The 15,004-nt window shown below is 47.0% G+C and overlaps 1 protein-coding gene across 1 annotated transcript in view; it reads right to left on the bottom strand.

Annotated features, from left to right (window-relative positions):
• Positions 1 to 15,004, bottom strand: part of LOC119182689 (glutathione hydrolase proenzyme) — a 53,466-nt gene that overhangs the window by 17,595 nt on the left and 20,867 nt on the right. The window contains exon 4 of the mRNA XM_075868284.1: positions 2,561 to 2,753. Within this exon, the coding sequence (XP_075724399.1) occupies positions 2,561 to 2,753 (193 nt within the window). The remainder of the gene's footprint in view (positions 1 to 2,560; positions 2,754 to 15,004) is intronic.

The raw sequence follows: 15,004 nt of genomic DNA, 5'->3' as shown, positions 1-15,004 counted from the left end.
ATGTGCTACGGGTGATTGACACTAGGTATGTACCCAGGAACGACAAGAACACACACGGGCAATTTTAACGCATGAGGGTTAAGAAAAACCTGACATCGTCAGCGTTGACCCGACAAATGCAAAAAAAACGTCAGGGTTCTAGCAGGAATAAAACTAAAGCATTCTGCGTCGCAATCAAGCGTTCTACCACAGAGCCACGCCAGGTCTCGGAACTACTTTTCAAATAGCCCTTACCTTTCGTTAAACGTCAATTGTGGTTGCAGTGCTGGCTATCCAATTTTGAAAAGATTACAAACGCACTCGTACGACACAGAGGTGATGTCGGGTTAACGGCAATTGTAGTTAGGTGCCACGCGCTGAGGTTGATTGACGTAGCAATGCCCAGGACTACCGTCCTCGCGAGCACCAGCGCTTCATATCAGCTTATCGCTTCTTGTGTTGCTAATACATCTGTTTTTGTTGGTATCGTTGCGCGAGTTGTCTTATAAACATCTGCAACTGTTAAACATATATCAGTACGTGAGACATTGATATTTACATTTAGCGTTATTTCATGACGTGCATAGATTACAACACGGTCTTCGTACCTCCACATGCTTCGCATGACGTCGATTACAAAGGTAAGTGCAATCTGCTAGAATAGTAGTATATATATATATATATATATATATATATATATATATATATATATATATATTGGGATTGCCTTCATGATATCGTCATCATTTGTTCACCCCAGGCCACGCCTCTCGAGCAGCGGATGCCTAGCTGATATTGCGCGACAACAAAACGAGTTATGCAGTGGCGGACGCTGCCGCCGCTGAGCTTCAACCAGAAGAAAATAAAGTGGCGTGGTTTGGCACGAACCCGCCGGCCGCCTTCATGACACCGTCTGGCGTCTCTCTCCTTGTCACTAAATATCTTTAAAACTTTGAGGTATCAAATTGTAAAATTACCTTATTCAGAGTGAAAATCAGGTAATAGAGAAATGCCCAGAATATAACCAACCACTATACATAACCTTCATAAATTGTGAGAAGGCATTTGATTAGGTAGAAATATCAGCCGTCATGCAGACACTGTGGAATCAGGGCGTCAATGAAGTATATATAAACATCCTGCAAGAAATCTACAGGGAATCAACTGCTACCATAGTGCTTCATGAAGAAAGCAACAGAATACCAATCAAAAAGGGTGTAAGGCGGGGGACACAATCTCCCCAATGCTATTAACCACGTGCTTACACGAGGTTCTCAGAAGCCTAGATTGGGAACAGTTAGGGATAAGAGTTAATGGAGAGTACCTTAGTAACCTGCGCTTCGCCGATGACATTGCATTTCTGAGTAACTCAGGGGAGGAATCGCAACTCATGATTATGGAGTTAGACAAGAAGAGCAGAAAGATGGGTCTTAAAAAATAATCTGCAGAAAACGAAAGTAATGTACAACAACCTCGGAAGAGAGCAGCGCTTCGAAATAGGTAATAGTGCACTTGAAGTTGTAAAACACTATGGCTATTTTGGACAGGTAACCGTGGAGCCGAACCACGAGACTGAAGTAACTAGAAGAATAAAAAATGAGTGGAGCACAGTTGGCAGGAACTCTCACGTTATGACAGGTAGATTGCCACTATCCCTCAAGAGGAAGGTATATAACAGCTGTATCTTGCCGGTACTAAGCTAAGGAGCAGAAACCTGGCGACTTACAAGGAGGGTTCAGCTTCAATTGAGGACGACGCAGCAAGCAATGGAAAGAAAAATGGAAGGTGTAACCTTGAGAGACATGGAGAGAGCAGAGTGGATTTGGGAACAAACGTGGGTTAAAGATATCATAGTTGAAATCAAGAAGAGGAAATGGACATTGGGCTGGTCATGTAGTGCGTAAACAGGATAGCCTCTATTCATTAAGGGTAACTAACTGCAATCCAAGAGAAGGCAAGCGGGTTAAAGCGAAACAGACGGTTAGGTGGGCAGATGAGGTTAAGAAGTATGCGGGTATAAATTGGCAGCAGCAAGCGCAGGACCAGGTTAACTGGCGTAACAAGGGAGAGGCCTTCGTCCTGCAGTGGGCGTAGTCACGCTGGTGATGATGATGATGATGAAGATTATGATGATGATGATGATGATGATGATGATGATGAGCGAAAAACAATATCAGTATTAGCTGGTTAAGGGCAGCTCATTTACGTTACTTGTTGTGATTAGTCGAGTGGACAATGCCACATCAGTGAGCCTCCTCTAGCTTTTTACCACAGAGTTAGAAAGACCACTATTGTAGAACACCAACTTGTGCTGCAGTTATAGCTATCTGGCATCTCTTAAAGGTCATTCGCATCTCTGTATTGCAATGTTTTCAAGAACCTTCAACCAAAGGTTGCTGAATAAAATGTTAGTGAAGCAGTTTGCAGTGATTCACTTCTATATCAGAAATTGCCGCATAAACTCACGTCCTCCCAATTTGAATCGTTAACGTTGAAGCTTTTTAAAAGCAGCAAATTTAAAATATAAGTGCCCTTAGGTTTTGTGCGTGTTACCTTTTTTAAAGTGCTATCCTATGATTACCTGTATGGCGAAGTCATGTTGCTCCACAACTGCGCATCCAAAATTCCGTGCCAGGCTGCCAGTAAAGGTACACACATTTCCGGCTCCGTCCGCTGCTGCTAGGAAAGTGGTGCCTGTGCGCTTCTGTGGGCGCCCAATATCCGGACACACTTCTTTTATTTTTCTGCTCCAGATCGAAAAAGTACGCTTCACCCTGCCAATAAAGTGCCCCAATGTCTGTACTGCAGAGAGAACAAAGTTTCGGGTGTTGCAAAAACAGAACATGTAGGTGCTAAACATTGAAGCGAAGTAACTATTTTAGTTTGAAGAAATATTTCTGGCGCAAGCAAGAACGCTGAAAAAAACACGAAAAAAAACGTGCAATAGGGCATCAGACTTTCTGCTAGGAAGCAACGTTGGTGATAGCAAGCAACAGGAAAACATTCACACATGAAGTTTCCACAATGTGCCACAAAAAAAAAAGCAGAAGCAACACGAATGCGTCAGCGTTAGAGATGTCTTTGTTTAGAACAGCGAATGCTTAATTTTAGTTAAATTTGCGCGATAGTTTCCTTCAATCATTCTGTATGGTTTTCAGACATTGTGCCCTGTAAATAAGAGAATTTCGACAAATATATGTGTGGTTGATATGCAGAAAGCGAACCACATTTATATTCCTCAATAACGAGAACTCTAAAAATGACATATTCGCAGAAACAAAGAAAACTGGCATCTTTGGTGACCATCTATGCTGTTCGTGTATTTGCATCTTGTCGATGTCGATAGCAAAGTGATTTCAAAAAGCAACCCTACAACAATAAAACAGCCACGCTGTGAGCCTCACGTTTTTTTCTACCCATGCCCTAGTTTGGAACACAGAAACTATAAAATTTTACCACCACTCAGTGCTCAAGGTGGGTGCATACATGCGTTTAAAAAAACATCGGGACTGCTGCAGTATGCATTGGGTTGGATAATAATGATAGGCAGAGCACTTCTATTTTTTTCTGTGAGTTTATTTTTTGTTGTTGTTGTTGTTGAGAAACGGATTTCGCTAATGCCTATGATGGCAACTACGTCGTCACATGGCGCTTCCAGTGACGACATCAAGGAAAATGGCTTCATGGTGGCAGCTTCTCTGTAGACTGATCGTGGTGGAATCGTTCAGTGACCACACTGTTATGGAAAACGCACAAAGAATTTTAAAGTGAAAGCGACAATAATAAAAACAAGAAAATGCAAAAAACATGAACTCACGCCTAGTTCGTTATCCTACCCACAAGAATCGCATTTCGTGTGCATTGACGGACGATGATGAAGCTACGCGCCACTTAAACTGTGAGCCTTAAACCATTAAGCTCCTTTGAAGGAATGTGAAACAGAACAAGATCACCCACTTTGTAAGCAAAATTTTGGTTAAAGTACTATACGCATTTTTCTACTTTTGTTTTCTTACGAAAACGAATAAATAACGCCTTCTTGGTGATTTAGTTATTTAGGGGTTCGACTGTAGTTGTTTCGCACAATATCTTAAGGTTTTTTGTTTTTAAGTTAGGATTAGAATTAGGATTAGTATTTTTAGGTAGTGGGCAGATCTAGCCTTGCGTAATTTCAGGAAATGAACCCGCCCAGTTTCTTCTTTGCTAATTGTATTTTTGTCATTTAGTTTGTTTTTTGCACGAGCAGGCTCTTAAAAAATTTTGCACAACGCGACGTAAGCACCACAAATATTTCGTTAAGCTAGTAACCAACCTTTCAAGATGCTACATAACTGCTTGATGTCACCCATACGTGACAAGACACATCAGCAGCCTTCTAAAGTTACATCAGCTGCCTTCTAAAGCCGACTTATATTTTGAGATAAGCCACCACTTTCTTCCAGTCATACACTCTGTAGCTGAGTGTCGCTACGCATTAGTAACACAGGCAATACACCAAACCCCGAACCAATTATTCCGGCGTGGTAAGCCGGCAGCGAAGCGACGCACACACACACGATGAAACTCATCATACAAATAAAAAAGTGTGCACACGAAGTGCGCACAATTTTTGTTTGTGCGAGGAGTCTCAATGTTTCCTTTCACTTGCGGCACAGGCACCACTCTCTTTGCGCCTGTCTCGCGGCGTCGGTATGCTGAGTGTTCTATGACAACCCCATTTCTTCGGGAGGCAGGCCACAGGTTCAGATCGTTTGAAGGTGGACAGAGCCGTCCAGTTCTTGTCATTGCCACTGCTTGCAACCCCTCGTTAGCCCTGATGGTGTCCGTGCAAGAAAGAATCTCGGTTGTCCCTCTCATTCGGTCACACTCCCGTGCCAAGCTTTCCCACTCAGAATGCACACAGCTGTCTTCAGTGAGGTAAGTTCTCTACTTAGCACCCTCTGTCACACGTTGTAGGTGCGCCGGGCCTGTCATCTGATTGCTTCATTCTTTCGCCGAAATTCACTGTCGTCCCACTTCGGCTTCACTGTCAATTCACTGTCGTCCCACCATTGTACATGCGGATTGTTCTTGGCGCCACAAATCTAGCTATGATTGTTTCGAGAAAGCCAAGAACTTCTTTAGTAGCCATGCCATGTAGTTGCTCCAGCTCGGAGAATCTAGAATAGTAGTCCACAACCACGCAGTACTATTTTCCTTCCAACGAGAATAGACCAATACTGATTGTGTCCCATGGATATTGCGGCAGTCGTGTCTGGAGCAGTGGTACCGAACCACTGCTCCAGACACGAGCTCCCTATGTTCTTGTCGTACCTGGCACCTATTCTCATACCTTTTTTTACAAATATCTGGCCACTTACGGATTGTCTTGATCGTGCCTCACAGAGACTTGTGTTCGTATGACCATCATATAGTCTTTCGAGAGCTTCCAGTCTGAGACTGGATGTACTGATGAGTCTATCACCCTTCAAGAGCAAGTCATCGAGCAGTGAAAGTTCACTGGCCCCTTCTGAATTAAGCTTGGCCTCTTGTGCAGGCTATCTACAGAAAGTCATGCTTTATGGCATAGGGTCACCGCTGTACTCAATGTGGTATATGCTTGGCTGCTGAACTTTATTCTTTAATACATTGGATGCGATGCTGATAGCTACTCTAGGATCGCGGCTTCAAATACGTCCACAGAGCATTCAATGTCTCGGTAGCCGCTTTTAGCCGCAGGGTTCTGTTGCGCCTTTCAAGACAGCAGGTCACCTGCGAATGATTTGTTCGCTGATCTTGTACAGGCCTGTCACACCGGTCCCGTTAATTCGGGAGGCAATCGCCGGGCTAATTTCAAGGGCCGAAGTATCGGCCCCCCGAACCGCACCACGAAAGTGTGGACAATTTAGAAGTGGTCCTTTTTGGCGCGCCAGCGGACGCCGCCTGTGGCCCAAAGAACAAGTCAGAGCCGAGAGTTGATAAACAAACAAATTATATTCTCAATAATGGCAGATCAAAAACAATACACAAAAATGCACACTCCACAATAGTTGCATACAATATGTCACCAATCAAACAACGTACTACACAGTACAATCAGCCACACTTGAAACAACGGACACAGACAATACGCACTACAATGCAGTCGCATGCATAGAACAACCAAGACACTTAAAGACTAAAGAGATAGAAAACCTATTCAGTCAAAAGTTCTTGGAACCAAAGTCTAGATGATACTCTTCCGAGAATCACTCACTCAAAGTCCAGCGTTGTTGTCGTTCCGCAGCCCTCGAAGTTTCTCTTCCAGGAAACATTGCCGAAGTTTCTCTTCCAGGAAACCTCCCGTCTTCAATAGGCCACTCTCCAAGCTTCAAACTTCTTCGCCGGAACACGTCGGCTTCACACACGCAGATGTTGCCACGCGTCTTCGCTCGATAGGGGTAAACACACACTTTTGCCTGTAGATCGAGTCATCACCCCTCAGGTGGAAATCCTCTTCATCTCCTGCTTTGTCTCTACGGACAAAACCTTCGCCGACTACACGGCAATATACCCTACGCGCTCTGGCGCTAACTTCCGTCTTCTCCTGATCTCTCATCTCGGCTGCCCGGTTAAATACCTTCCGCATGACATTCCAGAAGGTTCTCGTCATTTCGTCGGCGCGATACGCAGCGAAGGCTGGGGAGCGGGCGATACGGTTGGAATGCCCTCCGCGGCCGATGACTCAACTCGGTATGACCACGCCCCTTTCCATCAAGAAAAATCCAGTGCTTGTTCGGCCGCCGTTGTGGGGTGAGGAGGTTTGTCGGCGAAGCCACGCTCCCGCGGGGAGAGCGCGCGCCCGGGGAGCCCTTAGATGTTTGTTTTCTTTTTCCTTTTGACCTCGCGGCGTCACTCCGGCGTTTCGTCGCGACAATTCGGCGGCGCGCCCAATTTTAGCGCTCGTTCTTTGACACTGCCCCCCCACTTTAAGAATATTATCTCATAATATTCAAAACCACACAAACGAGCGCGAACAGTCACCACACACTCTGAAAAACTGTAACACAAACCGTCGATCATGACACTTCACATTCGCAATAGATCGCTCAATACAATCGTACATTGTCGTTCAATTCTACAACACATGAAATATAGCCACAAGTACATGACTACAACACTTCATCACACATTCCAAACAATACAAACGTACAAAGTTCTCTCGATACAACAATTATACAACACTATACATCACATCACAGAACAGACACTTCGACACTTGTGACACAGGATAACACAACATTAACACTACCTATGGCACTCAGCACTGCCAAACACATTCTGATTCGACTTCAGCACTTATCCTGTGTACTTTGAGCGGCGCTTGCGTCCTTTCTTGCGGTGCTCGCTCGATCTATTCTTGTGCTTCCACGTTCTTTTTCGGCGAGCCCTTTCCAACGACGATATCTGAGGCAGCGTCTCAGCCATCGCTGTCACTTCCGACCCTGCTAACGGGTCATGACGTTTGACGGGTTCTGTCTGTTTATTTACCAGCTTGTTCGTGTCTCTACATTTGGCCCGGCTGGCCGACTCCGTCACCTTTACACTGCCGGTCGGTTGAGGTCGTGCCGACGTAAGTCCAGCTGCTCGACCCGTGAAATCATTCAACACGATCATCTTCTCATTCACGGTCTCTTGTACCGCGGCTTCACCTTGGGCTCTAGTGAGATCCGTCACGGGCGGCTCCTCCCTTGTATCTCGCGGTCGCTGGGTTGGCGAGGACTCTATCTTAGGGTCTTCTCCCAAATATTCCGGATCATTCGGTCCTCGCGCCCCGTCGATGTTTCCGATGACAAGGTCGTAAAGGGGGGTCGTCCTGCATAAAGCAGTAACCTTTCCGCTGAAGTACGGGGTTTCAACCTCAATCTCTGCTTCGGGAAGCATCCGAACCGTACGGTCAATTAGGCAAACCAGTTTCGTTCTGCCTGTCAACTCGCTTTCCCGTACCAAATTTCTCCGCACGATAACCGTGGAGCTACCGGTGTCTCTTAGAACCGTAATCTTCTTGCCTGCAACCTTTCCAGGCAGCGTTGCATACCCTTCGTAACACCGGTTGGCTATTTTGACATTACAGCACCCACAATAGGAATTTTCTCCCCATTATTCAACTCTACGAATCCATCGGTGACAGCATTATTATCAGGTTTCGGTGCCGCTTGCACACAGGATACCTGGTGAGTTTGACTCACTCCGTTCCGACAAGCGTCTGCTTTGTGCCCAGTCTGACCACACTTGAAACATTTTACTACCGTAGGGCACGTAAAGATCGTTCGACAATTTTTCGCGCGATGACCCACTCGGTTGCACAGAAAACATCGCGGAATGCTCTGTGGTGCACGCTTCTTTTCTTCGGGAGCCAATTTCTTCGAATCTTCGGGACAATTCTTCTTGACCTTGGCCAATTTAGTTCCACCTTGTGCTTCCAAGAATCGATCAGCCAATTCAAGCATTCCTTCAAGTGACTCAGCCTTCCTCTCTTTCAAGTACAGCGACAGGCTTGGGTGGCAACTAGTAAGAAATTGTTCTCTAATTAGGAGCTCTCTAAGCTCATCGTACTCCTGCACTGTCCCTGAAAGTTCAATCCATCTGTCGAAATAATGGCAAAATCGGGCAGCATACTGCGTAGCCGTCTCACCATCAGCTGGCTTTCCTGTCCGAAATCTGTCCCGGAATCCTTCCACGGTAAATCTAAATCACTTTAGCAAAGCAGCTTTCACCTTTGCATAGTTGGCTGCATCGGTTGGCGTCAGCCTACCGTACACACTGAGCGCTTCACCACTCAAGCAAGTACTCAAAGCAGTTGCCCATTGATGTTCCGGCCAATTCTGGCTCCTCGCAATCGTCTCAAATCGGTGAAGGTACGCATCAAGGTCGTCCTTCCTTTCATCAAACGCCACGAGCAGCTTGCTTGGGTTCAAGCGGAAGCCATGACCTTCCCGTTCGCTGCTTTCAACTCTAGCTTGGACGGGAGTTTCTCTTCGCTGTTGCAAACGGAGCCACTCGAGTTCTATCTCGTGCTGTCGCTGCCGTTCTCTTTCCTCTCTTTCTTCTTTCGCCTTCTCTGTTGCCAGTCTTTCTCTCTCCAGCTCCAACTTCAATTGCTGCTCTCTTTCTTCTCTCGCCCTTTCGGCTGCCAGCTTTTCTCTCTCCAACTCCAACTTCAATTGTTGCTCTCTTTCTTCCTTCGCCCTCTCAGCTGCCAACCTCTCTCGTTCCACCTCAGCTGCTTTTTCTTCCTTGGCTCTCTCAGCTGCCAACCTCTCTCTCTCCACCGCCTCTTTCTCCTTCTGGCTTACCCATTTCCGTAGTTCGGCGCCAGAAAGACCCATCTTCTCACCAAGAGCTACTTACTTTTCGAGATCCATGGTGTCTCGCAAATAAAGTCTTGCCGCGTGTAAAAAGTATCTGCCTAAATCAGTCTATCGGAACACTCGACTGCACTCGTTAACGAGAACACTGCACAACACACAAAATCGTTCCGATAGCAGTATCAACAACTCGAGGCTCTTTCTCACTACTTTGGACACACTGTGCACCAAAAGGTCCTGTGTCGCGGACGCCAGATTAATTGTCACACACAGGTCCCGTTAATTCAGGAGGCAATCGCCAGGCTAATTCCAAGGGCCGAAGTATCGGCCCCCCGAACCGCACCATGAAAGCGTGGACAATTTAGAAGTGGTCCTTTTTGGCGCGCCAGCGGACGCCAGCTGTGGCCCAAAGAAAAAGTCAGAGCAGAGAGTTGATAAACAAACAAATTATATTCTCAATAATGGCAGATCGAAAACAATACACAAAAATGCACACTCCACAATAGTTGCATACAATATGTCACCAATCAAACAACGTACTACACAGTACAATCAGCCACACTTGAAACAACGGACACAGACAACAATACGCACTACAATGCAGTCCCATGCATTGAACAACCAAGACACTTAAAGACTAAAGAGATAGGAAACCTATTCAGTCCAAAGTTCTTGGAACCAAAGTCTAGATGATACTCTTCCGAGAATCACTCACTCAAAGTCCAGCGTGGATGTCGTTCCGCAGCCCTCGAAGTTTCTCTTCCAGGAAACCTCGCCGAAGTTTCTCTTCCAGGAAACCTCCCGTCTTCAATAGGCTTCAATAAGCTTCAAACTTCTTCGCCGGAACACATCGGCTTCACACACGCAGCTGTTGCCACGGGTCTTCGCTCGATAGCGGTAAACACACACTCTTGCCTGTAGCTCGAGTCATCACCCCTCAGGTGGAAATTCTCTTCATCTCCTGCTTTTTCTCTACGGACAAAACCTTCGCCGACTACACGGCGGTATACCCTACGCGCTCTGGCGCTAACTTCTGTCTTCTCCTGATCTCTCATCACGGCTGCTCGGTTAAATACCTTCCACACGACATTCCAGAAGGTTCTCATCATGTCGTCGGCGCGATACGAAGCGAAGGCTGGGGAGCGGGCGAGACGGTTGGAATGCCCTCCGCGGCCCATGACTCAACTCGGTATGACCACGCCCCTTTCCATCTAGAAAAATCCAGTGCTTGCTCGGCCTCCCTTGTGGGGTGAGGAGGTTCGTCGGCGAAGCCACGCTTCCGCGGGGAGAGCGCGCGCCCTGGGAGCCTTTAGATGTTTGTTTTCTTTTTCCTTTTGACCTCGCAGCGTCACTCCGGCGTTTCGTCGCGACAATTTGGCGGCGCGCCCATTTTTAGTGCTCGTTCTGTGACAAGGCCCCAAAGAAGAACAAGAACAAAAATTGGTGAAAATGACTGCGTTGTCGCTAAAATAGAGCAGCGATGAGTGGTCGGTCCCCTATTCCAAGGTACCGTTGGCTCTCACCCTTCTTTCAACCCTAATGGCTAGGCTCAGGTAGTCCCCAAGACAGGATGGACAGCATTGCCTCCGAACTATTTTCTCCTTCCTGTTCTTCGGTTGGCCCCACGCATTTCCACGTGATGTTGTAGACCGTCGGTGTGCTTCCACACCAAGGGCATATGTCTTTGTATGCTGTGGGGCAACACGTATGCATTCTGTGGATGTTTATACATGTGCCGGTTGGGAGTCGGTGTAACAGCTAGCGAGTACTTGTGTTGTGCAGGATAAAGTGTCCGGAAATCTTTAATTTTGCAGGATTGCTTTTTAACTAGGATCAATGGTTGTTGGGTCATCCACGGTGTTGTCTTCGGCAGCTTGGTATAGTTAGCCTCATCGCAAGCCGCCTCATCTGCAATTAGCCTCGAGCAACCTCATCTTCATAGTAGTTCCAAGTAACACCCTCGTGTCCCGGGCCCAAGTTATGGTCTGGGTATAGCTGATGCCCAGCTCTCTGGTATATTCGCCACCAAAAATATGGCTGTTCTTGCGCGACGAAAAAACTAGGGAAGAGGTAAATAGGAGTACTCCCCTTGAACCTTTCGCCAATTTTTTTCATCACCCAAAATGACCGATATCGTAGTGGCTTCTGCAGGAACATCAACCAACTAGCGCTGCTGAGAGTACTTTTTCTTCGCTGGTGTGAGATTTATAATTATACTCGAGATGGCGCGTGCGAAAATGTCGCAGCCTAGGACTTGGTTCATCCATGCGCTTGATCGTCAGCGGAAAAACCAGGGGCTTGTGACCCTTTTAGCGGTGAAATGATAAACTAAGAACGTTCTTAGACTATTGTTCACATGTTCAAGTGATGGATGCGGCTGTATTTTCAATCAGTGAATATCTATGTTCTATCTCGGAAAGTGAACGTGAGGCATATGCCGTCGTCCACATCATTTCATGCGACTGTCAGGAGAACTGCATCTAAGCCTATGATGAATCCACTGAAAGTTTGTGGGAACTCATTCTGTCGTAGTGCAAGAGCAGAACACTGAGAGCGTGCTGGGCACTTTCAAAACATTCCTATTTGGCTGGGCCTCGGTACCACTTGGCATCTGCATGCATGAGGGGTCTCGCTGACTTAGTCATATTTCGCAAGATGAGGAAGAAACTTTGGCAGATGGTTTGATAATTCATGAAATGAGCGAACTTTTGACGTATCCTATGTCATGGCCTCCACTCTGTATGGGCCAGCTTGGTGCTTTCTAGGAACACGATGTGTTTCAGAAACTCGGCCTTGGTTTGTCGAGATGCACATTTATTCATGTTGATCTGATGCCTGCCTTTACAAGCCACCTGAGCATTTCCTGGAGATTTTCATCATGTTTTATGATTGTTTTTTTCGTATATGTTGATGTAGTCTTGCAGGCCTGTCTGTCCATTCAGTCTCTCTAAGACACTAAGCATTTGGAGCTGTTGAATTCCGGCAGCGTAGAAATGTCCAAGGTTAGTCTAAAGAACTGGACCAGTCAAACTGAAGTAATGAATGACGTAAACTCACTAGACTGTTCGAAGGGAGGCACTTGCCAGTAGCCTGGTTGTGTGTCTGAGCGACTGAAGACTATTACCCGCTAGTTTGGCAAGGCATTCATCAACTGTAGGCATCAGCAAGCATTCACGAACGTTCTGCTGGTTTAGCTGGCCATAGTCAATGCAACCTCAGCTTATTGTTCTTTTCCGAGATACTAACATCGGGATGCGCCACTCTGTCACTTGTTCCACCGTCTCTATGATGCCGAAAATTTCCCTCCTTTCTAGTTCCATCTCGACAAGATGAAGAATAGAAATGGCACTCGCCTTCGGTAGCTGACTGCATAGGGCTTTGTGTCAGTGGTCACTTTGATGTGGTGTGGGTTCTACATTAACGCTAGTCCAGATGTTAGCTTTAGATATGCGCTGGAATGCCAGGGATGTCACACACTTGCGTTTCTGCAAACTGCACTGGCCGGAGTTACTGTAGTACTTGACAACTGAGAAGAGCTTCTCTCATCCATTTGATGATCAAGGCCTTCTCTTCTACTCTTGCGTCTCGCCATTCCATGGTGACCCCAAGTAGCTTTCTGTGGGGATTCTAGCCGTGGCCAATCACCTATTGATAGCGACGTAGACCTGGTCAGCTAGATGCAACACGAAAAAGGCCGTAAGCGTCTCTGCGCTTCTTTATTTCGTGATGTTAAAGGGGCGTACGATAACGTCACACATGAAGCTGTCCTCACCGCTCTCAAGGAGGTAGGAGTGGGTGGTCGGATGTTTCAGTGGCTACGTAGCTATCTCTCTGAGCGATCCTTTTTCGTGAGAACCAAGGATGGCGACACTTCGTTTCATTACAGCCACCGTGGTGTTCCACAGGGTGACATACTTAGCCCTGTACTATTCAACCTGACGCTAATAGCTCTCAATGAGAATCTGCCAAGTACTGTCAGATTGTCAATGTACGCGGACGACATCTGCATTTGTACGTCTATAGTAACACGTCTACTGCTGCGAGCGTGAATTCAGAGAGCTGCCACTGCAGTTGCTATTTAGCTCTGTCAACGAGGTCTGGAAACTTCCTCTGAGAAATGTGCACTTGTGGCATTTACGCGCAAACCAATGCAGAACTACAGCGTTCCGATAAACAGCGAAAGGATACGTCACCTCCGATCGTACAAGTTTCTAGGTGTTATAATTGACAGAGACCTCTCATGGAGCTCACATGTATCATACACGAAAAGGCGATTGATAGGCATCTGTCATTTGTTCAAGTTCTTCGCTCGAAAGAACTTCGAAATGTCCACAACTGCTATGTTGCGACTATACAGGATCCTTTTCATTGGTTTCCTTCAGTACAGCCTACCTGTGTTAACCAACGCAAGTAAAACAAGCATACGAATGCTTCAAAGTGTCCAGGCTCGAGCACTCCGGATATGTTTAGGCTTGCCCCAAAGTGCGTCAACAGTGGCAACTATCGCCCTCACAAGGAACAACCTCATCAAGACCCACATTAATGTGGAAGTGCTGAGGACACATATACGACACCTTGCTCGAACTCCTCGACATCACCTAGCCTCTCTACCAGTAGTCTGACTATGCACATCTTACTGCAAAACAGTGACCGCACAAGGTGACTCGATCCCAACTTCGTTCTCGCCTGCCGCTAGACCCGTGACTCTGCCATGGTGCCTCGCTCAACCAATAAATAATGTTAACATACCTGGCGTCCAGAAAAAGGCCAATTTGTCGTCACCGGCTGTCACAGAACGAGCGCCAAAAAAAGAGCGCGCCGCCAAATCCTTGCGACAACGGGCGGCAGAAACGCCGCGAGGTAAAAAGAAAAAAAAAAGAAAGCAAACATCCAGGGCTCCCGGGCGCGCGCTCTCCCTGCAGAAGCACGGCTTCGCAGACGATCCTCCTCACCCCACATCGGCGGCCCAGCAAGGCCGCGATTTTTCTAGAACGAAGGAGGTGGGGTCAGACCGAGTGAATCATCCTCCGGAGAGGGCAGTCGAACCGTCTCGTGCCTCTCCCCAGCCTTCGCTGCGTATCGCGCCGACGAAATGACGAGAAACATCTGGAAAGTCGCGCGCAAGGTATTTAACCGAGCAGCCGAGACGAGAAATCAGGAGAAGACGGAACGTTAGCGCCGGAGCGCGTAGGGATTCCGCCGTGGAGTCGGCGAAGGTTCTGCCCGTAGTGACAGAACAGGAGGAGACGGAAGTGAGCGCCAGAGTGCGTAGAGAGTCCGCCGTGTAGTCGGCGAAGTTTTTGGTCCGAAGGGACGGCTCGAGCTACAGGCAAGAGTGTGGGTTTACCGCTATCGAGCGAAGACGCGGGCAACAGCTGCGTGTGTGAAGCCGACGGATTTCCGGCGAAGAAGTTTGAAGCTTGGAGAGTGGCCATTTGAGGACGCGAGGTTTCCTGGAAGAGAAACTTCGAGAACTACGGAACGACAACAACGCTGGAATTTGAGTGAGTGATTCTCGGAAGAGTATCATTCAGACTTTTGTTCCAAGGACTTTGGACTGAATAGGTTTTCTATCTCTTTAGTCCTTAAGTGTCTTGGTTGTTCAATGCATGCGACTGCATTGTAGTGAGTATTGTTGTCTGTGTCAGTTGTTTTGAGTGTGGCTGATTGTACTGTGTAGTACGTTGTCTGATTGGTGA

The sequence above is a fragment of the Rhipicephalus microplus genome, chromosome 7, assembly GCF_043290135.1.
Source record: "Rhipicephalus microplus isolate Deutch F79 chromosome 7, USDA_Rmic, whole genome shotgun sequence".
Lineage (NCBI taxonomy): Eukaryota > Metazoa > Arthropoda > Arachnida > Ixodida > Ixodidae > Rhipicephalus > Rhipicephalus microplus.
The sequence above is the reverse complement of the archived record's forward strand: the minus strand, read 5'-3'. Positions and strand labels throughout refer to the sequence as shown.